The following is a 23,717-nucleotide window of genomic DNA, read 5'->3' as shown; positions in this document are numbered from 1 at the left end:
ACTTCTGACATGCTTGACAGCCTGACTAGCTGTGTGAGTAGATGATGATTTCTGTGCAGTATAACCATTCTGGAATGAAAGACATTCCTTTTATTTTTTAGCGTTTTAACTGTTTTTAACTGGGTTGTAAGGGCACTTTGTGGGATGTGCCTGGGAGGAGAGGAGTGGGGGATAGCAGGGGGAGGCCCAATTACAGTGGTTCTGGGTAGGGGGAGGTATGGTGTGGGAGGTGGGGCAGATTAGGCAAGGGGCACACGACACAGGCAGTTAGTGACTGTGCCGTGTGCTAACCCCTCCTCCAACCTGGGGAATTGTGGTTGTCCTATCAGCCAGCCCTTGGGCCTGTTTACTGCTGCTGTTAAATGCCAGGTCGGCCCAGAATAAAATCTCCCTCATCCATGATCTTATTATTATGACAAAGATTTCGGAAAGCTTGCATTATTGCAAGGGCTACTCAAAAATGGACAACCTTTTATCTGCCGAGGGGGTAATTTGTCAGGGGCTGCATGTCAGTGATGGGAAGTGAGATTTCTTTGTATAGAAATTAGAGTTGGAAAGGGACCTCAAGGGTCATGCAGGAATCTCAGCTAAAGCATCCATGACAGATGGTCATCCAACTGTTGCTTAAAAACCTCCAAGGAGAGTCCACCACCTTCTGATGGAGTCTGTTCCTCTGTCAAACATCTCTTACTGTCAGAATGTTTTTCCTGATATTAAATCAGAATCTCCTTTCTTGTAACTTGAATCCATTGGTACGGGCCCTGCCCTCCAGAACAGGAGAAAGCAAGCTTTCTCCATCCTCCATGTGACAGCTGGGTGACATGGATCATATTCTTGAATTGTGTATGGCTAATTACGAACGATTGCCTTCCAGATTATGCTCTTTCCTCAAACGAAATTTTCACTTAACATTTTTGAAAGCTTCTTGTCCCATTACCGTTTGAATCAATATCATAGCCTAGCTGAGAAACTTGAAGATGATTAATGTAATTTTAAGGTCAAATTGGAATTGGCTGTGTTAAAGGCTGCTCTTAGAGGTAGACAGCAGGAGGATGCAGTTAATTAACTGCGATGGCTTATTAAATTCAAGAGAAATTACTTTTTTCACGTTTGACGGGAACTTTTATATTATTATTAAACTTCATCCCATTTGCTTGGTTTGGACATACCACTTAATCACAGCTTAGTGTTATACACACAAGGTTTGGACACTACCACTTCTCTTCCCTTGTGCACCAGGGGACCTTGATGCATCTGAACTTGGGGAGCTCTGGTTGGTTTACAGTCTAGTTAGTTCAAACAAGCCAGGGTTAAAGTGTGTGTTTTAGATTCTGTCTTGTTCACTGTCTGTATCAAATAGGCACCAACTGCTTATGATGGTTGAGGTCTATCAATGCAGGTCCCTGTCAGTAGTAGGCAATGTGCTGGGGCTGTGCTGCTCACCTAACCTTCCTCTACCTGAGTTGCTGCTACATATTGGGACATTGAGAGGGTGGAGTAAGATGAACGTGCTGGTAGGAGCACCCAGTTAGTTGTATCTGCTGATGCGTTTGCACAGTGCCAACTTTGCAACCACCTTGTCTGTCCCATTCTGTTTCTTACTATGCAGCAGCGACTCAGCCAGAGGGAAGTCAGATGAGCAGTGCAGCCCCCAATGTCACCCTCTGCTAGCCCCCTATGCCAGAGCTTTCCAAACTGTGTGTTGCGACACGTGTGTAGGTGTGTTGCGTGAACGCTGGAAAGGGGTTAGTTTAATCTCTGGTTTGCTAGTAAAACTGTGTTGTGAAACGATGCAAGTCTAAAAAGTGTGTCACCGACATGAAAAGTTTGGAAAGCTCTGCTCTGTGCAAATATACTTCCCTGTGCGTGCATGGTAATCAGTCCTGGAGACAATGCGTCATCTGCATATATACAAATAACTGCATAGTGCTTTCTTATAGGCTGTGTGGAGCCTGAGCCTGCCCAGTTTCCACTGAGCCTCTCTTAGAAATAGTATCATCTACACAGGCCAGTAGCAGCTCTCTTGGATTTCAGACAAATCTGGAGGGCTATAGATTCCCTGCAGATTAAGAGGACATGAAGGAACCAATCAAGTTTGAGCCTACCGTGGTTTTTTCATGGGTGGGGGGAATTGTCCACACATTGCCAAAGCACTTCTCGCTTTGGCTTTCAGAAAGCAGTTATTTTTAAGAGACCCCCACCCTCAGTTTTAAGAAACAAGCACCTCTAAATGCGGGTGAAACAAAACAATGTTGCTCAGCCTTTCCAGGACTAACAAAGCGTCTCGGTGAAACAGAAGATTGTTTTCTGCATAAATATGCTCAGCATGTATATGTTAACCAAAGTAAATACACTCTTAAGATCCTTCGTGCAGAATTCCCAGGGCAATCAAATCGAAGGCTAACTGCAGATTTCCCTTTTACCTTATGTGGAAGATTTAGACTGCTTACAAAGCAATTTTATGTCAATTATTTTACCAAATCAGCTAATACGCTGATATATTCTTTGCTTAAAGAGTCCATTAAATGCCACAGTGACAAAGTTAATTGCATAGTTACATGCTATGAAATCTCACAATAAAGCCCTTGACTAAAAGACCTTTTATTGCCAGCTGTACCCAAGGCTGTGTGTACTCCGTGCCAAGGAAACTCAAATTGTGCTGTCATAAATTATGCACATTTGCATCTCGTTACTTCGTCTCTTTATTTAGCGTACTCTATCTTGCTTCCAAGGTTCAGATTTTTAGAGAACCTGGAGTCTGTGGCATAGATTGGTTTGGTAGAGGAGGAAGTGAAGGCATGTTGGGATTCAAAATATGGAAACCCTCTCAATGCATGGGCATTGCTTTGCTCATGTTCCTGTCCCATCTTCCTTCCATGACAAAGCTCAAAACTGAAAATCATGGGCAGCGTGCTGACAGGGGCTGATGAGAGTTGTAGTCCAGAACACCTGGGGAGCACCAGGTTGGCGATTGCAATTGCCATCTGGCACTGGAGCTCTTTAAAATTAGCAACTTCTTGCTTGTTTGTGCTGGAGAAGTTTTGTCTTCTGCAACAACACCCCTGTTTTGCTCTTGCATTTATTTGAGAAATCAAATTCTCTCAGAATCTCCATTTCCAGGTATGCCATTGTACGGTCTCTGGAAGAAGGATAATGAGGAAGTGTGAAGTAGTGCGATTTTTCTGAATTAATGATGTGACACCATTCAGGTGTGCTTTAATACCAGTCTGGCACATACGCAAGCCGAAATGTTAGCAGCTCTGCTTACTTCAATGTAACTTAATTCAAAAAGGCATACATTTGCATTTGGGACTGTATAGATAATTATTTCCCCTGCCTGTTGTTTTTCATAATTCACAATTTGCATTTGTCAGCTCCACAGTGTAATAAACTAAAAACCTAGCAGGCCGCCTTTGTCAAACTAATAGCAGTTGTACAACAATTCAAACTATTCAATTAAACCCTTCTTGGCAATGTCCTCCCATGTATTTCATCCGCATGCCACCATCCATACTCACTTTCATCTAGCTTTCCTGGTTGCATCATGCAGTTCTCCCCTTATCCTTGGGGGGCGCCTGCTCCATGAAACTTCTTGAGACCTACCATCTTGCCTACTATGTAAGATTATGTACCTTCTGAACCACAGTGGGGGAGATTGGGGGCCAAGGGTGTGTGGGATATCTATGAGGGCCTAGGGGAGCGGCACTTGCTGGAGTTACCCCTGTTGTCTTCCCCCACTGTGAACCTTCACATCTTCAGGCGAATTCTTCTGCATGCTGTGTGTGTGTGTGTGTGTGTGTATATCACAGCTCCGCTCATTTTGCGAGTGGAAATGAACTTGTCAGCATTAATTGGCACTACATATAGCTTGCAGCTTTTCATCTCATCATAGAATGTTGCCCTTTCCTTCATCAAAAGTACTTTCCACAACTTCGAAAGCAAAGGTTTCTGAGTGTTGTGGGGCAGAAAGAAACATTTTGTTAATGTCAGCAAAATAATGTTCTTAGTTCAGCATCAAAGCGCATACCTGCCCTTGGTAAACGCTTTTCTTCTTTTAACTGGAGGCACAACTCTTTAAAAAAAGAAAGAAAAAGAAGATGTAACATCAAAACAGCTACTTCATATTTTTTCTCCCAGCCTCTTTTACGTCACAAGTACTGGAAACACAGACCCCAAAACAGATTTTTCTGCAGTATTATCCCTCACAGAGGCTGTTCTGTGTAAGTGTGGAGCAGATGAAAGAACCATTACCAAGGTAAAACATCGGTCCAGCACATCCACTGCCTCACCTGCAGATGTAAAGGAAAAGTAGAGCTGTCTGTCGTCAGCATATTGCTGACATTGTATTCCAAAACTCCAGATGAAACCACTCGGCAGTTTCATGTAGATGTTAAATAGCATAAGGCAGTGGTTTTCAACCAGTGTGCCATGGCACTCTAGGGCGCCTTGAATGATGGTTAGGGGTGCCGCAAGCAACAATGGCCCCTGCCCCTCTCACTCTCCTTCCCTCCCTTCCTCTGATGCCCTCTTGCATCTCTGCCTCCCAAAGGTTTGCACAGCTGTTTGTTGCAGCAGCCCTGGAAACAAGCTTACCAGGAAAATGGTGCATCTGGGGCTGGCCAGGGGGTGCTTCCCAGGCCCCTGTGGAGCAGTGTGGGAAGGCACTTCTCTTGGGGGCAGGGGGAGGGCAGCTCAGAAACCAGGGGCGGCAGCCGAAAGGACTCTCAGGGAGAGGGGAGAAACACTCCACAAGGGAGGGGGTTCAAGAAGGGATGAGGAGCTGCCAGCTCTGCAGACAAGGGGTGACATACCGTATTTTTCGCCCTATAGGACGCACTTTTTCCCCTCCAAAAATGAAGGGGAAATGTATGTGCATCCTATGGGGCGAATGCAGGCTTTCGCTGAAGCCTGGAGAGCGAGAGGGGTCGGTGCGCACCGACCCCTCTTGCTCTCCAGGCTTCAGGAGAGCCCCAGCACCACAAGGTCGGGGGACAGCGGGGAGGCGGAACGCCGCCATCCCGCTGTCTCCCGATGTGGTTTGGAGGCTGACCGCGGGGAGACCCTGCCGCCAGCCCCACAAGCTCTGGGGACAGTGGGGAGGCGCAGCGTGTCTTCCCGCTGTCCCCGGACCTTGTCTGAAGGCTGGCGGGGGAGAAGAGCGCTTCTCCCCGCTGCTGGTCCCACAAGCGCCTGGGGGGGGGGAAATATTTTTTTTCTTTATCCCCCCCCCCCAAAAAAAAACTTGGTGCGTCCTATGGGCCGGTGTGTCCTATGGGGCGAAAAATATGGTAACTGGGCTCCTGAGCTTCACAAGGGAACTGTGGACCCAAAAAGGTTGAAAACCTCTGGCATAAGGGATAAAATTGAACCCTGAAGGCTGAAAAAGACTCCCCAAGCATCACCCTCTGGGAGTGGTAATCCAAGTAGGACCGGAACCACAACAAAGTAGTGCCACCAACCCCAAACTCAGAAAGCTGCTCCAGAAGGATACCATGGTTGATGGTATCCAAAGCTGCTGAGTGGTTGAGGAGAATTAACAGGGATATATTTCCCCTGTCTCTCTCTTGATGAAGGTCATCATACAGGGTAACCAAAGCAGTTTATGTGCCAAAACCGAGCCTAAACCCCAATTGAAATGGATCTTGGAGAATCAGTTTCCTCCAAGAGCACCCAGGTCTGGTCCATAACCACCCACCCAAGAACCTTGCCCAAGAAGGGGAGATGAGCAACTGGCCAGTAGTTACTTAAGTTTTTTGAGTCCATGGAGGATTTCTTTTACCCCTGCCTCCTTCAAACAGGTAGGAACCATCACCTCTTGTAAGGAGGCGTTGATTACCTCCCTGGCCCAGCCAGCTGTCCCCTCCCTGCAAGTTTTTTTCAGCCACGAGGGGCAAGAGTGCAAGTGGTTGTCCTAACCAATCGAAGCACCTTGTCCACATCCTCAAGCCTTACCAACTGAAACTCATCCAACACAGCAGGACTCTGTTCTTGTTGTTTAGTCATTTAGTCGTGTCCATCTCTTCATGGACCAGAGCACGCAAGGCACTCCTGTCTTCCACTGCCTCCCACAGTTTGGTCAAAGTCATGCTGGTAGCTTCGAGAACACTGTCCAACCATCTCGTCCTCTGTCGTCCCCTTCTCCTTGTGCCCTCCATCTTTCCCAACATCCGGGTCTTTTCCAGGGAGTCTTCTCTTCTCATGAGGTGGCCAAAGTATTGGAGTCTCAGCTTCAGGATCTGTCCTTCCAGTGAGCACTCAGGGCTGATTTCCTTCAGAATTGATAGGTTTGATCTTCTTGCAGTCCATGGGACTCTCAAGAGTCTCCTGCAGCACCAGAATTCAAGGATGTAAAGTGCAGTAGATGCTGAAATGGTCCTGGAACAGTTGAAATAAGCCCCTGGCTCCCTGCTCACCTGTTTCTGGAAGGCAGCAGAGTCTCTTCCAAAATGTTCAAAATGGAATCAATATTGCCATTGCTGGAGACCTGGATGAAATCTGAATCAGTTTTAAGCCCTCCCTGCCGAATTGCCTCTGGCTGCCTGTTTTCCTAATGTTAGAGGTAGTTATTGAAAGTGGCAGGTTAAAAATTGGATTCCAGAGGGCAAGATATGATTGACTATGTAATTTTCATTAAAGCCCACAAGGAAATGTATATTCATGCCTTCATTTCTCTTTGCCCCCTTTTCTGGATGGAAATCATTGTGGAGAGCACACTTAACGATATCCATTTCTTGCTTACTAAGATGGAAGCAATAGAACAGGAAATAAGGAACAATTTTCTCTCCTTGTTTAATTCCATTGCTCTTGGCCTGGGGGCATGCTATGCATCTATTTCAAATGATTCCAGCAAAAAAGGGCTTGGTATGTAAGATACCTGAGCTAAGTTTGTTTGGTACCTTGTAGTGCTAAATTCTTCTTCGTCTTTCTTCTTCTCAGTTTTACTTTGAATATTATGTATTACGTTTGTAAGAAACTTTAAAAGAGCGGACAATTTCCAGGCAATACAGGTGTCCCGTATCACAAACTTTTCTTCACATTTCAGTAGTGGAGCTGCTACTTGAATGTGGAGGCAGTTTTTCACTGCCTCTGTAGTGTCTTAGAGGGGTTCTTTTGGCAACAGAGGGCTGCTTGACAAAGTTATAAAACTTTACTCTGAAGGTGATTTGGATGTCTGCACCTCAGGCAGTCTTCAACACCTTTGGAAGCTGTGTCCAGTTATGAAATCCCAAACCCAAACATATAAGACGTGGCAATCGATTCTTGGTTTACGTATTAATTATTTTATGTTAAATGCAGCATCTGAAGATATATTCAGAATTCCTTTTCCCAAACAAGATTCACTAAAGGCTGAGCTGAGCCTGAGCGTCTTCTGAAAGCAATGTAGCTTCTTGTTTTATGGGTTGGGCATCAGCCGGTGGGAATAAATGTGAGGTGATTTAGACTTATTTTTGCTGCAGTTTCTAAATGTATTTGTGGGAGTGGGGTTATTGGTTTGTGTTTCTTTTTGTCTTATTATGCATTTTGTGTTCTCAACTTGTATTTTTATGTTGTGAACCACTGTGTGATCTTTGGATGAAGGGTGGTATAAAAATTTAATAAATTAATTAATTAATACAACAACAACACGTGTGCTCTTTGTAGCACAGATGTGCCTTTTGGTTGGTGGCAGTGGCATATTTTCATCCTTTTACTGGAATCCCTCTTTGCTAAAAGTTAACCATGCTGTCTTTCTTCTGCTCTTCTTTTATAGAGTACATCGAATTCAAAGCCGAAGAAGAAAATAACGAAAACAAAGGAAGCTAAAAAAGTATTGAAGAGAAAATTTAAAGTAAACACAAAAATTGTGTTTACTGAAGATGGAGAGGTAAGATCTAAGAAAACTGGCTGGCTTATCCTGAGAAAAGTGTGTGTGTGTGTGTGTGTGTGTGTGTGTTAGTGTTAGGCCTAGAACACGAAGCTTTCAAATTTTCAAATTTTGGCACACACTTCCCACATTGGGGTGTGCCAATAAATTATGAAGTGGCTTTGGAATACTGAGACCTTGCGAAGGATTTTTGTCATATTCAGTTGATACTGTCCTGGCCGATTAGAATTCAACTAGTACTCCCTGCACACTGTAGGGAAGATGGATAATGGTTGTCAGGCTCTTTTTCAGATATATTTGTCATTAGTGATCTTACTCTTGTTGAACACCCCCAAAGAAGTTCCCCAGGAGGAACCCCAGAGTTCATCACGGTTTGAAAACTACCAGTTAAGCAAAAAATATCCATTGTTCTTCATAAGCCTGAGCACCACTGTGTTTTCACTGAAAATATAAAAATTATCTCCTAGTCTTCATTATCAGGCACTTAGATGTGTGATTTGCAAAATGCTAATTACCAGGAATGTGCTTTTGAGGGGTCTGCAAAACCACAATAAAACTAAGCGGAAGAAATACTTTTCCATGGCCTTTTCCATAGCAGATAGTGACAATTGTCAGTTTCAATTCCTTCTGCAATCTAATGTGACTGTACAGTAACTTGTAGGGTGGAAGGAAAGAGGAAGTGTTGCTAGGTTGCAGGTAGGTGCTGCTGAATTTGCACATGCTCCTTACCAGTGAAATAGTGGTTATTTACAGTATGGTTTAGGGATGCGGGTAGCGCTGTGGGTTAAACCACAGAGCCTAGTACTTGCCGATCAGAAGGTTGGCGGTTCGAATCCCCGGGACGGGGTGAGCTCCCGTTGCTCGGTCCCTGCTCCTGCCAACCTAGCAGTTCGAAAGCAGGTCAAAGTGCAAGTAGATAAATAGGTACCGCTCCTGCGGGAAGGTAAACGGCATTTCCTTGCACTGCTCTGGTTCGCCAGAAGCGGCTTAGTCACCTGGCTTGAGAGCAGTACATGTGAAAAGGATCTAGGAGTCTTGGTTGACCACAAACTTGACATGAGCCAACAGTGTGACACGGCAGCTAAAAAAGCCAATGCAATTCTGGGCTGCATCAATAGGAGTATAGCATCTAGATCAAGGGAAGTAATAGTGCCACTGTATTCTGCTCTGGTCAGACCTCACCTGGAGTACTGTGTCCAGTTCTGGGCACCACAGTTCAAGAAGGACACTGACAAACTGGAACGTGTCCAGAGGAGGGCAACCAAAATGGTCAAAGGCCTGGAAATGATGCCTTATGAGGAACGGCTAAGGGAGCTGGGCATGTTTAGCCTGGAGAAGAGGAGGTTAAGGGGTGATATGATAGCCATGTTCAAATATATAAAAGGATGTCACATAGAGGAGGGAGAAAGGTTGTTTTCTGCTGCTCCAGAGAAGCGGACACGGAGCAATGGATCCAAACTACAAGAAAGAAGATTCCACCTAAACATTCGGAAGAACTTCCTGACAGTAAGAGCTGTTCGACAGTGGAATTTGCTGCCAAGGAGTGTGGTGGAGTCTCCTACTTTGGAGGTCTTTAAGCAGAGGCTTGACAACCATATGTCAGGAGTGCTCTGATGGTGTTTCCTGCTTGGCAGGGGGTTGGACTCGATGGCCCTTGTGGTCTCTTCCAACTCTATGATTCTATGATTCTATGCTGGCCACATGACCCAGAAGCTGTATGCCGGCTCCCTCGGCCAATAAAGCGAGATGAGCGCCGCAACCCCAGAGTCGGTCACGACTGGACCTAATGGTCAGGGGTCCCTTTACCTTTTTACAGTATGGTTTGGAACAGAGACCCACCTCTCCCTTTCTTCATGCAACAGCTTTTGACCCCCTTCTATAGTCTCAAGGGCACAATAGGCCAAATGCAGTCTTTGAGACTACACTGACCGATGATTATCACTGTGGCCATGTTTGTGGTACTGAATTTCTATGGAAATGCATCGCAAGCAGATTACAATGGCCCATGATTTCGTGCCTGAAAACGAAGCATTTAGTTTGGCTGCACAGAAGGCTACGACAAACGCTCTGATTAAGCTGAAGTCGTAATCCTTTGCTTCTTAAAATAAATACAGCGCATTGCTGTTTCAAAGGCTAATTTGAAACTGCAGACGATGGATAAGTGAGTATAGTAGCTTGATAAAAAGTTGCCAAGGTTTTTTCCCTTCTTTTTAGGAAGCCCTGTAATGTGTTTCTGTGGCAGCCATGGATGCTGAACTGTCAGTTTCTATAATTAGGTCGATGTATTAAGAGTGGTTTTTATGAATTTGTGTGAGGAATGATCGTGTTGGATGCGGCGCTGCGTTCAGAATGTGAAGTAGCAATATGGGCTTTGGTGATATATTCTGAGCTGATCTCAGAGGGAGAGAAATATGAAAACAAGACTTTAAAGACACAAGGGTGGCCTTTGCAGAAGCCTCTGCATTTGACAATATCAGTTTGTATAATATTTGTATAACTCAACACATACTTTAGACAACACATACAGTATGCAGCACCTAGTTGTTGTAGGTACTTAGGAAGTACATTATGAGAAATCTTAGGTCCATGTGTGCATTTCTGCGTGCCAGCTCAGTGCATGCTGCATTGCAGATCCTGCACTAAGGAGAGGGCTGGACTAGCAGATTTTCAATGACTCTTCCAGGTCTATAATCCTATCGTTCCAATGTGCCTGAGACCTTGCATTCACCATTGCACATCCATTGGTTCTTCCTTCCCCGCTCTCTCTCCATGCAGCAGACCTTGAGACTTTTGATTCTCCAAACACACTAACTCCCCATTTCCAATAATTCCAAGAAGCTCATCATCCTGCTGTGCCACTTTGCCATCCTTCCACGCTGCAGAATCCTTTTATTTGGATCCCAAACGCCTTGCTGCTGCCCTCTGTCTTTCTTTTCACTTAATTTCAAATGTTAGCTTAGGGTGCTTGCTTTTCCTTGAAGCAGCTCTTTTCGGTTCTGTGTAAGATTTTGAGTTACACAGTTGTTGCCTTCAAATAAAACATTGTGACAGCTAATTATTTGCAATTAAATGTTCAATTACATTGAACTGAATTTACCAGTGGGACCCGCAACAAACTTGCAGTATGGTGTGCTCCTGTCCATTGTTATCATTGGGCAGACATACTCTATTCCACTGCCCCAACTATCTAGGTTTTTTTTTGGGGGGGGGAGGCATTTGGTCATTATTTTGTGGTCATTGAGGACACTCAGTGCTCACAGGGCTATTTTCAGGGTTCCACAGGATAGATTTCCTAATTCTTTTTTTGGGGGGGGGGGGTACTTCTGCAGACCTTAGGGTTACTCCAGCTTGACACCTCTCTTGCTGTGTTGACACCTCTCTTGTTGTGTTGTGGCTGTTCCTGTTTTGGCTACATAAGTGACAGCACTTCAAGTCGTGTACTTCAAGTCTGATTCAAGTCTTGAATCAGAATTAGAATGTAGGGTGATGCAATGATATTTTTCATTGTTCTTTTTAAATCCAGCTAATTCAGCAGTGGCCACCCGCACAAAAATCTGTCCACGACGAAGCAGAAGATGACGACGACAGTGGTGGAATCAGTCTCAACAAAGCAAAAGAGAGGCTGCAGGAAGAGGACAAATTTGACAAAGAAGAATATAGGAAGAAGATTAAAGAAAAACACAGGGTAAGTTGACTTCCATTTGCCAGAATATTGGAGACAAAACACTGTGAAATGCTGACATGTGTATCCTGGGGAATGAAGGGTTTTGCATAACATTTAGCCAATCCAAAACATTTGTTTTTTTTAAGCATTTTATAGAATTTGGATGATGTTTTCCTGTGCTTCTCCACTGTATGAACTGGGGAGATGAGGCAGTAGAAGTGGACAACATGACTGCCTCTCACATCACCATTGCTATTCCCTGGGGACAGGCAACCGTGGCTGACAAGTGACTGTGTTGGCCAGCCACTCCCATGTGACCTTCTAGCTTCAATTATTACAAGTGACATGGAAGCCAGTATGCAACCAAACCACGCTGGTTAGTTGCCTATTTCAGAAATGAGGAAACTGTGTCCCCTCCAGTTGTCATTGAGCTACAACTCCCATATCCATACTGGCTGAGGAGAGCTGTAGTCCAACAAATTCTAGAGAGCCAAAGTTTCCTCGTTCCATATTGTGACAATGTTAAATTTTGGTTTCTTGATGCTCATAGGCAGAAAGCAGGGCAATGTTTGAAGGGTCATTATAGCAGAGGACATGATATTATAAACCACCAAGAAGAGACCACTAGAGAGTCCTGTATCAATGAGGCCTTTGGCATAATACATTTTATTTAAATGCCTACATTTTTCATAGATGTGATTGAAACTCTAATGAATTATTCAGGAAGTGTCATAGCTATAATGTGATTGATTTCAGCTATAATGTAAAGCTTTAATGTCGGTACTTTAAACTCCCTTTTTGGCATTAAAAAAAAAGTAAATTGTAGGCCATAAAAATGCAAAGATTGTTTCTGGGCCATTTATTTGTCATAAACCAGAGCTGAAAGTTTGTGAACTTGACAGCAGAGAATAGTTACAAAGGTTACTCTATCTCTATAATGCTCATTGATCATTCTCCTCATTATTGTTATTTATAGCATTTCTGTTGATAGGGCCTAAAAATCTATAACAGGTCAGAGCCCTGTTCTAGATAGATACAATAAGAAATAATCCCTGTTTCAAAGAATCTAAGGAACCATTAAAAGTTTACTGAAAGGTTCCTGACAAGGAGAGGCTGAAGAGTTTTATTATTTGGCAGGGGGTGGAAATAGCATGCCTACTTTTGTCTTCTGTAATTAGCCAGGAACATCAGCTGTAATTTAACATTGCATGTTGGTATTGTGCATGTGGGGCTTAATACTAATACAGTATATCATCTCTTTTTTTTTTTGCTCAAGCTAGCCCCAGACTCCAAGCTCTTGAACTGCAGAGCTAACAGTGTTCTGGCCCTCATCCTTTTTGATTCCTACTTCCTATGTGCAGTCTCTGGGCAGCCCCACATACGGATTTTCACCTGCACGGAAGGGGTTTCTGAACGCTCTAGAACTGGGATGGAGAACTTGAGACCCTCAGTCTGCTTTTACGTGGCCCACAGCAGCATCTGGGTCTGCAGAGGCTCTCTAGACGGCCGTTCTGGAAAATGCTTCCTGTGGTGTGTGCATGTGTGTGAAGGCTGGGGAACAGAGAGAGTGTTAAGCAATCCTGCAAGCCCCACCCACTTCCAGCTCTTGGTTGGGTTTGGCTCTGTCCACCGACAGCAGCAGACCATGATAGACTTTTCCTGTGGGTCATCAGTCCATCCTAAGGGGGTGAGGGGAAGATTCACCACTCCTGTTCTAGAGCTGTAGTCCAAAAATTGCTGCTCACCCCATTCCTTCTGGTGAGACGACTCCTTGGGTATATTCTTCAAACCACCATGTTGCAAACAGCAAGTGGAGCCATCTCTGTAGAAAAATTCTGTTTCCATAATCTTCCATCATTTCCTTTTCCTTCTCCTTAAGGTCTCATCCACTCATGGAACATTCCTAGTTTTTATTTTCCTTGCTTTCTCATTTATTTTACTCACATCTTTCTGCTCGCCTCTGCTCCCTAAGTAGCCATGGGCCAGTGCACATTCTGTGTTGGGATCCTTGTTGACTACGGTTTTATCATATCAGGAGCCAGGCTCCTCCTTGCACTCTCTCCCAAAAATGGATTTACCCTCTCCCACAGTGTACCTTTATAGAAATGTATGATGAGATCACCTCATTTTATGTTCCTTTTCCCCTCTGCCCCTGTAGAGGCAGTTAGTAATGTGGGGTGGTAGTAGGAAAACTGAGAATGTGATGGTGGCCTATCTCCATAATTAGACATTAGGGGAACAGGAGGAGAATTTGACATGAAGTTGCCATTCTTGGCAGCAACCTCATGTTTTGCTGTCTAGAATCCTGGTAATCTCTGCTGGCAGAGATTATGTGCCCTCTATAGGTGAACAATATCTCCCATCATCTCTGACCGTTGACTGTATCATTGGAGTTGATGGGAGTTGAAGTCCAGGCACATCTAAAGGATACCATTTTGGCTGCCTCTGCTGTTGGGTCTTAGTACTGCCTCATGTCTTTCCCCCTTTACCTGCAGACTAATTGGGTGGGGGCTTATGACACATTTCCCTGGGACTTAGTGATCACTTTCTCAGAAACAAGTTCCTTGGACTTTTGTGAGACTCCCAGGTACATATGTAAGGTTTCATAATGAATCACAAAATTGCTTAGCAGAATTGTCAGATGGGAACATGAAAATGCAGCCCACAAGTTCTCCAGAAGGAATACTTCTGCATCTCTTTGAAACAGAAGTAAATTGTCTGATCTGTATGTAAAAGCTGCAATTATACAGGAATCCTCAAATGCAGTATAAAAATTGCAGTCGTATTCTAAATCAAGAGTCACTTAGATTCTTTTGTCAATACTCCTGCTAATACTATTTCATTACCGTTTCAAGTTCCTTTCATATCATGAAGGATAATGAAGTCCACTGTATAAAAATAAATACCCTTTGAATCCAATAATAAGGGTGCTAATAAATTTGATTTATTTTTTTTAAAAAATGCTTTTCATTGTGAAGAATGTACTATAAAACCATTCTTCCAATGTAACTATTAGCTGATTTTATTTTTTTAAATAAATGTCAGATTAATGTGGGTTGTTCACTTACGCATTTTTAAAAGTCTGAAGGAGTGACTGATAAAGTATTTTGTAACTTGGCAATAAAAGTACAAAAACCTAATTTTCAGAGTTCATGAATTTGTCAGTGAACTGGTTCATTGATTTATAATACTGCAATCATTCACCTCACACTTCTTCATTACCTCTTATCCTTGGAATTTAATTGCTTTACTTGCATTTTCAATTTTTTTATTAATTTGGGGTTTGTATTTTAATGAATTATATTGTTCTCGGATTCCCCATGCTTGGAAAACTTCATAATTGGCCCATTTCCCACACCACAGTTGCATGCATAAAGCTATGATAATCTGAGCAAACTAATACTTGACATACCAAAGTGATAGAAATTAAGAGAAAGTTACGCTGTGTAGGAGACATTCAAGTGTGTGCAATAGAAATCCTTCAAAATTGTCCCTAAATAGTAGATGTTAAACAGAAAGGAGTCAAATACTGAATTTCCTGGTTTTATACCTGCTGTGGGTTAAACCACAGAGCCTAGGACTTGCCGATCAGAAGGTCGGTGGTTCGAATCCCCGGGACGGGGTGAGCTCCCATTGCTCGGTCCCAGCTCCTGCCCACCTAGCAGTTCGAAAGCACGTCAAAGTGCAAGTAGATAAATACCTTCTCTGGCGGGAAGGTAAACGGCGTCTCCGTGCGCTGCTCTGGTTTGCCAGAAGTGGCTTAGTCATGCTGGCCACATGACCTGGGAGCTGTACGCCGGCTCCCTTGGCCAATACAGTGAGATGAGCGCCGCAACCCCAGAGTCGGTCACGACGGGACCTAATGGTCAGGGGTCCCTTTATCCTTTATATAAAGTTGGGGGGAAACAAGCAGCTCTTTTACCAAGCTCTGAAGAGAAGGAAAATGGAACTTGTATGCAAATCTGATGTCTCAAATTACTTAACCTTGAAAGAAGAGTTAATAGATTTGACTTAGGTACTTAAAATTATGAAGAGCATAATAAAACGCAGATCGATCTTGCTTTCCGTACTTTCACAGCATTCAAACAAGAGGGAGCTGAAAGTTAATGGCAAATGCCTTGTATCAAAAGGGAAGGATGGAACTATTTTACCCAGCAAGACACTGTCTGCAATGGGGGGTGGTTGACTTTTTAATATTATGCAGTTGTGAGTTTACAACACCCTTACCAGGCTTACAAACAACAGGAATGGTTTTTAAAAGATTAACGGTATATATGATACCTTTCTAAGTGCCCAGAGTACTTCGCACACATCTCATTAATCCTTACAACAGCCTTGCGAAGTAGGTCAGTATTAATTCCCCATTATTGCAGATGGGGAGTGAGGGCAGAGGCTGCAATTTGATGGCAGAGTTGCTTTGAGGTTCTAACGCAGGTTTCTTATGCAGGTAGTATGTATTTATAGTACCATTCTGATCCCACCCTAATGTTGGCGGATCCCCTGAAGGCAGAAATGTTCCTCATTTAAAGTAGGTAAAGGTATAGTTAAATTGGGGGGAGTGAGATTTTTCCTTCTGAATCATTGGAAGCTTTTCTATAGAAGATACTCATTAGAATTGCTTTGCCAACCACTTGCTTCTAAATTACTCCCTTAGAACTTAAAATGGTCCGATAGTTCGGTGGATTTTTCTCTTAGTCTCCTTTAAGCATTTGACTGATTTGGATATAAATTCAAACTGGGATTAATTAAAAACAAACACTTTTACCCAACAAGAACTTGCAAAAATCACTGTTCTGGAAGATCTGTCTTTAAACAGTATATAGCATATAAAGTGATAATGTACAGCTGCATTCTCCTTCCTGGGATCTTCCAGACATTTTGGACTATGACTCCTATCACCCTTAGCCAGGATGGCCAATAGTCACAGGTGAGTTCTGGTCCAAAAAATCTGGAGGACATGAGGTTGTGGGTGGCTGGCATGCAGTGATGCAAGGATATATGTTTGGCTGAAAAATGCTGCCGTTCTAGGCAACAGTCCTACATGCCCTTACTTTGGAGTAGTAGGCCCCATTAGACATAGCTGAACTTAATTCTTCTGAGTAAGTTGGCCAAAAAACAGGTGCAGCTCTTGCATACTAATGGGTGCAAAATGCTCAGAGCAGAACTTTCGCGCTGTTGTTCATTACTGCAGTAAATAGAATAACTTCCTTCAAAACTGTCAAGATGTCTTTCCCCCCCAAACAATGCAGGGGCAGCTGTAATTTTCATCTCCTCATGCACATATTCATAATCTGCAATACTTTTCACCCACTTACTCTGGGTATTTCTTCCTCTGTCGTCTTAAGGTCCCCGTCCCCCCCGCTTTTGACAGTGCCCCAAATGTGACACCTTGGCAGGCATATTAAAATACTTAGGAAGTACAGTATGTCTTCAAAGTATTGACTGTCAAGAGTCTGGAGGTTTATCTGAATCCCACTTGCCTGTAGAGTTTTGACATTATGATAAATGTCCCAACCTACAGCAGCCTTTCGGTGAATAAATCTAATACTCTTTATTTAGGAGGAGACTTTGGCCTTTTCTCCCCATCCCCTTTATGACAAGAAAATTAAACACATTTAAAAAGTAATACTGTTCCCCCACACGAACATACCTTATTTCACACAGAGATTTTTAAGATTCTCCCCTCCCTCTTTTTAATGGAAAGCTAAGGTTGAGAAATCTGTAGGCTGCCTAATTTGCAGGTACGGTCTGACAAATATCCTCAGGCAAACAGTAAGGTCATGTATTAATTATGATTAGAAAATTACATTTTCCCTCTCTTCAAATAGTGAAAATTTACTATGTGCATACAGGAGAACATTTATTTTTTTAAAAATTCAGTGGACGGGTAATTAATTTTGCAGCGCAAACATCCACCAATTTGCCCTTAGGCTACAACGTCTACATATAATGGAAAAGGTTCTGCAAGTCATTCCCCATGTGAGTTGATACAGAGCTAGTTATGTAATGTGTGAAAGTCACTCTAGAGAATGCTGCAGCTGAAATGCTCAGCCAATTCAGTGCAGAATGTTACTGTGAGAGCGAAAGGTGGACCTGGAAGCAGTAGCTTGTTCCCTGTAGTACCTCTATAATCCCCACGCCCTGCAATTCCAATGCCTGCTAGTTTGAATTTCTGGAACTCATCCTTAGGCAAAATGCTATGCCATTCTGATCATGGAATCAGCACCTGTGTTTGTATATATGTAGAATCCAAGCTTAAACTTTGAGATCCAAGGCTGGATTCTAGCCTATCCAACTGCACTGGTTACCAACTAGTTTCTGGACTGAATTCAAAGTGCTGGTTTTGACCTATAAAGCCTTAAAACATCTCAGGACTGCAATACCTAAAGGACCACCTCTTTCCATATGAACCTACCAGGACCCTGAGAACATCTTCTGAGGTCCTTTTTCGTGTGCCTCCTCCTCGAGAGGTCCGGAGGGTGGCAACACGAGAACGAGCCTTATCTGCAGTGGCTCCCCATTTGTAGAATGCTCTCCCCAGGGAGGTTTGCCTGGTGCCTTCATTATATACCTTTAGGCCCCAGGCAAAAATGTTCCTCTTTAACAAACCCTTTGGCTGATTGTCATCCAATGCTCTTTTAAAATGTGTTCTTTTTGGGGGGGGTGTTATTCTGTTTCTGTTTTTATTTTAATTATGTATTCTGTTTTTTATATTGTGATTTTATCCTGTGATAACATGCTAAGGCTACTGACCTGTTCATGCCCATCAGGATATTGGAGTGCTTTACAGTTAGTTGCTGCTTTGAATCTTTCCTCAAAACCGACCTTCATTTGGCACTGCCACAATTTCACCTATGTCGCACTGATGCTGCTTCACATTTGTCTTGCCGGTCTTACTTGGCTCCCGGCCAGAAATTTCACAGTCTTCTGCCGTATTCATGTTCTGTTAAGTACCTAGCTAACATTTTAGCTGTAGAGAAATATCTAGTTCAGCTGTTTGGCTGGGCTTCCCTGATTTTGAGCTGAGTGGTTTCTTCTTAATAGTCATAGGAATGAAGCAACTTCTTGGTGGCTAATTAGTTGTCATCAGTTGTGAAGACATCAGTCTGATTACAGCCTTTAAAAGCAAAATATAATACAGTGGTGCCCCGCAAGATGAATGCCTCGCAAGACGAAAAACCCGCTAGACGAAAGGGTTTTCCGTTTTTCGATGCACTTTGCAAGACAAATTTCCCTATGGGCTTGCTTCGCAAGACGAAAACGTCTTGCAAGTCTTGCGATTTTTTTCGCTCCCCCCCTTTTTCTAAGCCGCTAATAGCCTTTTAGCCGCTAAGCCTTTAATAGCCGCTAAACCGCTAAGCCGCTAATAGGGTTGCTTCGCAAGACGAAAAAACCGCTAGACGAAGAGACTCGTGGAACAGATTATTTTCGTCTTGCGAGGCACCACTGTACCTGGCAAAAAAAAAAAAAAAGGAAAAAAAAGAGCATTGTGGGTTTAGAAGCCACCTCCTTGCTTCTGCTGTTTGGCCCGGTGGGTTTTGGTGCAATGTGGTCATGTGTTGTGTGCTCATTGAAAGCCCAGAATGAATGCAAATGTGAACATGGAAGAAGTGATCCGTGGGGAAGCCCCTCACGGAAAAGAGTTGATGGCCCAAGCTAAGGGGGGGGGATCAGTAGTTCCTGGCTCCCCATAAAGGCAAGAGAGAGAGACAGAGAGAGGGGCTGCATTATACACAGAGTTTATTGAGGGTTACAGACTTACAATGGGGACGGGTGTGGAAATGAAAACAGGCAGAGCTTGTGGTGAGTAAAGGGTAAGTTGTGAATGAGGTAAAAAAGAGCTTTCAAGAATGAGCAGAGATTACCCATCACACCAATCCATTTTACTGAGAGGACATTTCATTAGTTGCAATACAATTGGGGGGGGGGAATATAATTTGGGTTACTTTTTGGAAATTGTGAAACATAACAAGTTTTTAATAACCAACCGAAAATGTGGTGTTTATAAAATTTACTGTTTGCATTTTGACATTGTTACATATTTGCAACGTGCATGCAGTGCCCCCCAAAATGAATTACCTTACAGGGACTTTGTTGTTGTTGCTTTTTTCCATTAGAGATGTGTAACACATATGAAAAGTAGAACTGCATATTAGAGGACATTAGCATGCCTGGCGGTGTTTCAGAATAAAACACAGTGCTTCCCTTTAAGGCACAATAGCTCTATTTTTCAAGCGTACAAGTCATTTGATTTTAATCACCAATTCTTTCCATGTAAATGGCTTATGGTGAAGCAAAAGCAAATGATACAATCTCATATTCTTAATGTGAAATATGGACATGCAGCCTCCCAGAAAGCACTGCCTCTTGAATAAGTTATGACGGTTTAGCAAAATCTGAAAATCTGAGTGATATCGAGCATTGTGAAAGCCTGCAGATAAAAGCCCAGTCGTAAAATAAGAGCTACCCATTGAAGCAAAAATAGTATGATTATGATTTGTGTGTTTCTTCATTGTTTCCCCCCCATTTTTGTTTCTGGCACGGCACAGCTCTGATTTCCACTTAGAAGCTTCTGCATAACTTCCATCACACAAATTGCAGTTTCAGTTGCTTGGAGTCCAATCTTGCCGAGGCGGATTTCATGGGTGCTCCCTTGAATAAGGAAGCTAAATAAAAGAAAGCCATGCTATTTTCTGTTTCGGAGCGTTACTCATTCTTTACCTTTTGTCCCACAAATTACATCCGTCTCACACGAACAGGGACCTGGTGGCAGTGCCTGTCCTTGCATAAACCTTTCCTCTGAAATTCCACTTGCTATAAGTTTATTCAAAAAGCCTTCTACTCCCTTACAAGCAGGCGCATAACCAGATTTCTATTAAGCCTGTATCATCCCTTTGTGTCTCCCAATCTTTTCCCCCTATAAATTATTCCATATATTATGTTGCCATCTGTCCTCCTATCTAATACATTGCCCTGGTTCTGCATGTGTTGCTACCACTCTTCCATGAAATGTGATTCCATCTGCCGCCCCCCCCCCCACTCCCTTTCCCTATCAACCATCTTCTCTGGCTAGTATTGCATCTTGATGGATAAAATCTACAAGGGGCTGCTGCTTTGTAACTTCCACGCAGTTCATTGGGATCTGCACCCTTTTCCCTTGGAAGCCCTATTAAAACGAAGTGAGCTTGCAGAGGAGCAATGCCTGGTGACTTGCACCCTGCCATTTCCATATGACTCAATTATATTTGGTTGACATGAAATGGGAGACAAATGAGTGTCGCCAAAATAGCAAAGGGTAACAAAATAACCTGGTGCCTGGAGGAATCTTTCCTCTGTTGAATTTTTCATGTTGTCCTCTTTCAAATCTGTTTTCAGCTTGTTCTGGTTTGTCAGCTGTCTGAGCTTTTCTTCTTCTTCTTCCTCCTTCTCTCCCCCCCCCCCACTCCATTCCTTCCAGGTCACTGTTAATGTAGCTTGACTCCCCCCCCCCCACTCCTTTCTCAAAGGTAGCACTTGAAAAGAGAGCAGGTGGTTTTTCAGAGAAATAGGCAAGTGACACAGGTTGACAAGCTACAGCAAAGCAGGTCACGACAAAGTAGTTTGGAAATTGGATTGCAGGAGGTAGAAAATTGAGTCCTGCCTTAGAGGGGCCAGGATCTTGCACGAAATGCACCAGAATTGAACAAGTCACAGTTGGGTTGCTGGGGCAGTAAGAAATGACCTACATCGTGGGAACACATTGGTGGAGAGGCAGGGAGGAGTGAGTGGGTTTGCCATTCATTCTCGGTTTGTTTCATCCTCCTGCTGTGTTATCAAAACAATCACGATCTTCTTAGAATAACTTAGACAAATTGGGTTGTGGATGTCCCAGGCAGTGATCGCTTATGCGTGTGCATAGATGTGTCCATATACATCGTTGTTGTTTAGTCGTTTAGTCGTGTCCGACTCTTTCTGACCCTATGGACCAGAGCACACCAGGCACTTCTGCCTTCCACTGCCTCCCGCAGTTTAGTCAAACTCATGCTGGTAGCTTCGAGAACACTGTCCAACCATCTTGTCCTCTGTCGTCCCCTTCTCCTTGTGCCCTCCATCTTTCCCAACATCCGGGTCTTTTCCAGGGAGTCTTCTCTTCTCATGAGGTGGCCAAAGTATTGGAGTCTCAGCTTCAGGATCTGTCCTTCCAGATCCTTAAGAATGGATCGGTTTGATCTTCTTGCAGTCCATGGGACTCTCAAGAGTCTCCTCCAGCACCATAATTCAAAAGCATCAATTCTTCGGCGATCAGCCTTCTTTATGGTCCAGCTCTCACTTCCATACATCACTACTGGGAAAACCATAGCTTTAACTATACCGTCCATATACATTAGACAGGTATAATGTCTCCTCTTCATTGCACAGCCACAGAAGAGGGGGGTTTGCAGTTACCTTATTGAGTTCCACAGCGTTATATCTGGCTCACAATGGGCAGCATCTTGCAGACCAAAGATGGGGAATCTATGGTTCTGCAGCTGCTATCAACTCAGACCAGTGGCCTTGCTGGCAGGGGTTGATAGGAATTGTAGTTCGGCAACACCTAGAGGGCCAAAGGTTCCCCACACTTCCTGTAGATCAAGGATAGGGAACCTACGGCCCTCCATATGTTGTTGGATCATGGCTCCTGTCAACTCTGATCATTGGGCACGCTGGCTGGGAGTTGATGGGAGTTGGAGTCCAGCAATATTTGCACGGTTACAAATTGTGACAACATTGCTCTGTTCAGAGGACAAATCTATGTTTTATTTCTATGTAGTGGAAACTGAGTCCGGCAGTTAAGTTTTGCACCTTTGTTCCCTCAGCAACGACTGCCATTTCGCGATGGGAATTTAGTGTTCAAGGATGAGTCTTCGGGCATATAGCATATACATTTCCTTTACTTAACTTAAAAGTAACTTAAGCATTACAAAAAGAAGATAAATAAGGTGAATAACACAAAAACCTTATAAAATGCTAGTATTGTTGTTGTTGTTTAGTTGTTTAGTTGTGTCAGACTCTTCGTGACCCCATGGACCAGAGCACGCCAGGCACTCCTGTCTTCCACTGCCTCCCGCAGTTTGGTCAAACTCATGTTAGTAGCTTCGAGAACACTGTCCAACAATCTCGTCCTCTGTCGTCCCCTTCTCCTTGTGCCCTCCATCTTTCCCAACATCCGGGTCTTTTCCAGGGAATCTTCTCTTCTCATGAGGTGGCCAAAGTATTGGAGCCTCAGCTTCAGGATCTGTCCTTCCAGTGAGCACTCAGGGCTGATTTCCTTCAGAATGGAGAGGTTTGATCTTCTTGCAGTCCATGGGACTCTCGAGAGTCTCCTCCAGCAGCATAATTCAAAAGCATCAATTCTTTGGCGATCAGCCTTCTTTATGGTCCAGCTCTCACTTCCGTACATCACTACTGGGAAAACCATAGCTTTAACTATATGGACCTTTATTGGCAAGGTGATGTCTCTGCTTTTTAAGATGCTGTCTAGATTTGTCATTGCTAATGCTAGTATTACAAATCTAAAATACTGATTATTGATATAGAGCTGAGAAGCTCTAATTAAATGATAATTAGTTGAATCAGCAACACTAAAATTGGGTTGCAAGCAAAAGGTGATATGAAAGGGTGATATACGCTGAGAGAAAGGGATATTTATACCCAGGTTTTCCTTTGGGAGAGAGATACTTTTCTAACCTTTCTCAGTTATCAAAGAAAACCAAGACTACATTCCACAAAATATCCAACTTCATGAAAGGATGTGGTAAATGAGATTCCCAAAATACATACACTGCAACTTCTGCAATAATTTTGATTAAACATAATTTACTTTCATCAAAGCAAAATAATTTCAGCAACATCTTATAAAACTACATCAATTGCAGACGATTTCTGTTTTTTAAAATCCTACCTGGGTAGAAGTTACACAGACATGTTATCAAAAGCTGAGTTATACAAGGATGCGTTTGGCTCCCATCTGCGCATACTTCAAGTATAAATGTTTAAAAATAGCATTCGCCTTGAAACCACTTTTTTAACCAACCTATAAAGGTGGATTGATTAAGCCAGGCAAATTCAAGTTTTTCTTTTTATAAAAGGCAACAGAAGCAAGATAGGGAACGGAGAGTCGTGATGTACTAGTCTGGTATGCAGGTCTGTCCTGTCTCTGAAGGACATTAC

General features: G+C 43.3%; 1 protein-coding gene across 1 annotated transcript in view; it reads left to right on the top strand.

Moving 5' to 3' along the window:
• The window catches only part of DDX10 (DEAD-box helicase 10), a gene marked incomplete at its 5' end in the record, with an annotated part of 164,062 nt that overhangs the window by 89,712 nt on the left and 50,633 nt on the right, over positions 1-23,717 (top strand). The window contains 2 exon segments of the mRNA XM_083499413.1: positions 7,751-7,864; positions 11,388-11,549. Of these exon segments, the coding sequence (XP_083355539.1) occupies positions 7,751-7,864; positions 11,388-11,549 (276 nt within the window).

The sequence above is a fragment of the Podarcis liolepis genome (genome assembly GCF_965112155.1).
Source record: "Podarcis liolepis genome assembly, chromosome: 4".
Taxonomy (NCBI): domain Eukaryota; kingdom Metazoa; phylum Chordata; class Lepidosauria; order Squamata; family Lacertidae; genus Podarcis; species Podarcis liolepis.
The sequence above is the reverse complement of the archived record's forward strand: the minus strand, read 5'-3'. Positions and strand labels throughout refer to the sequence as shown.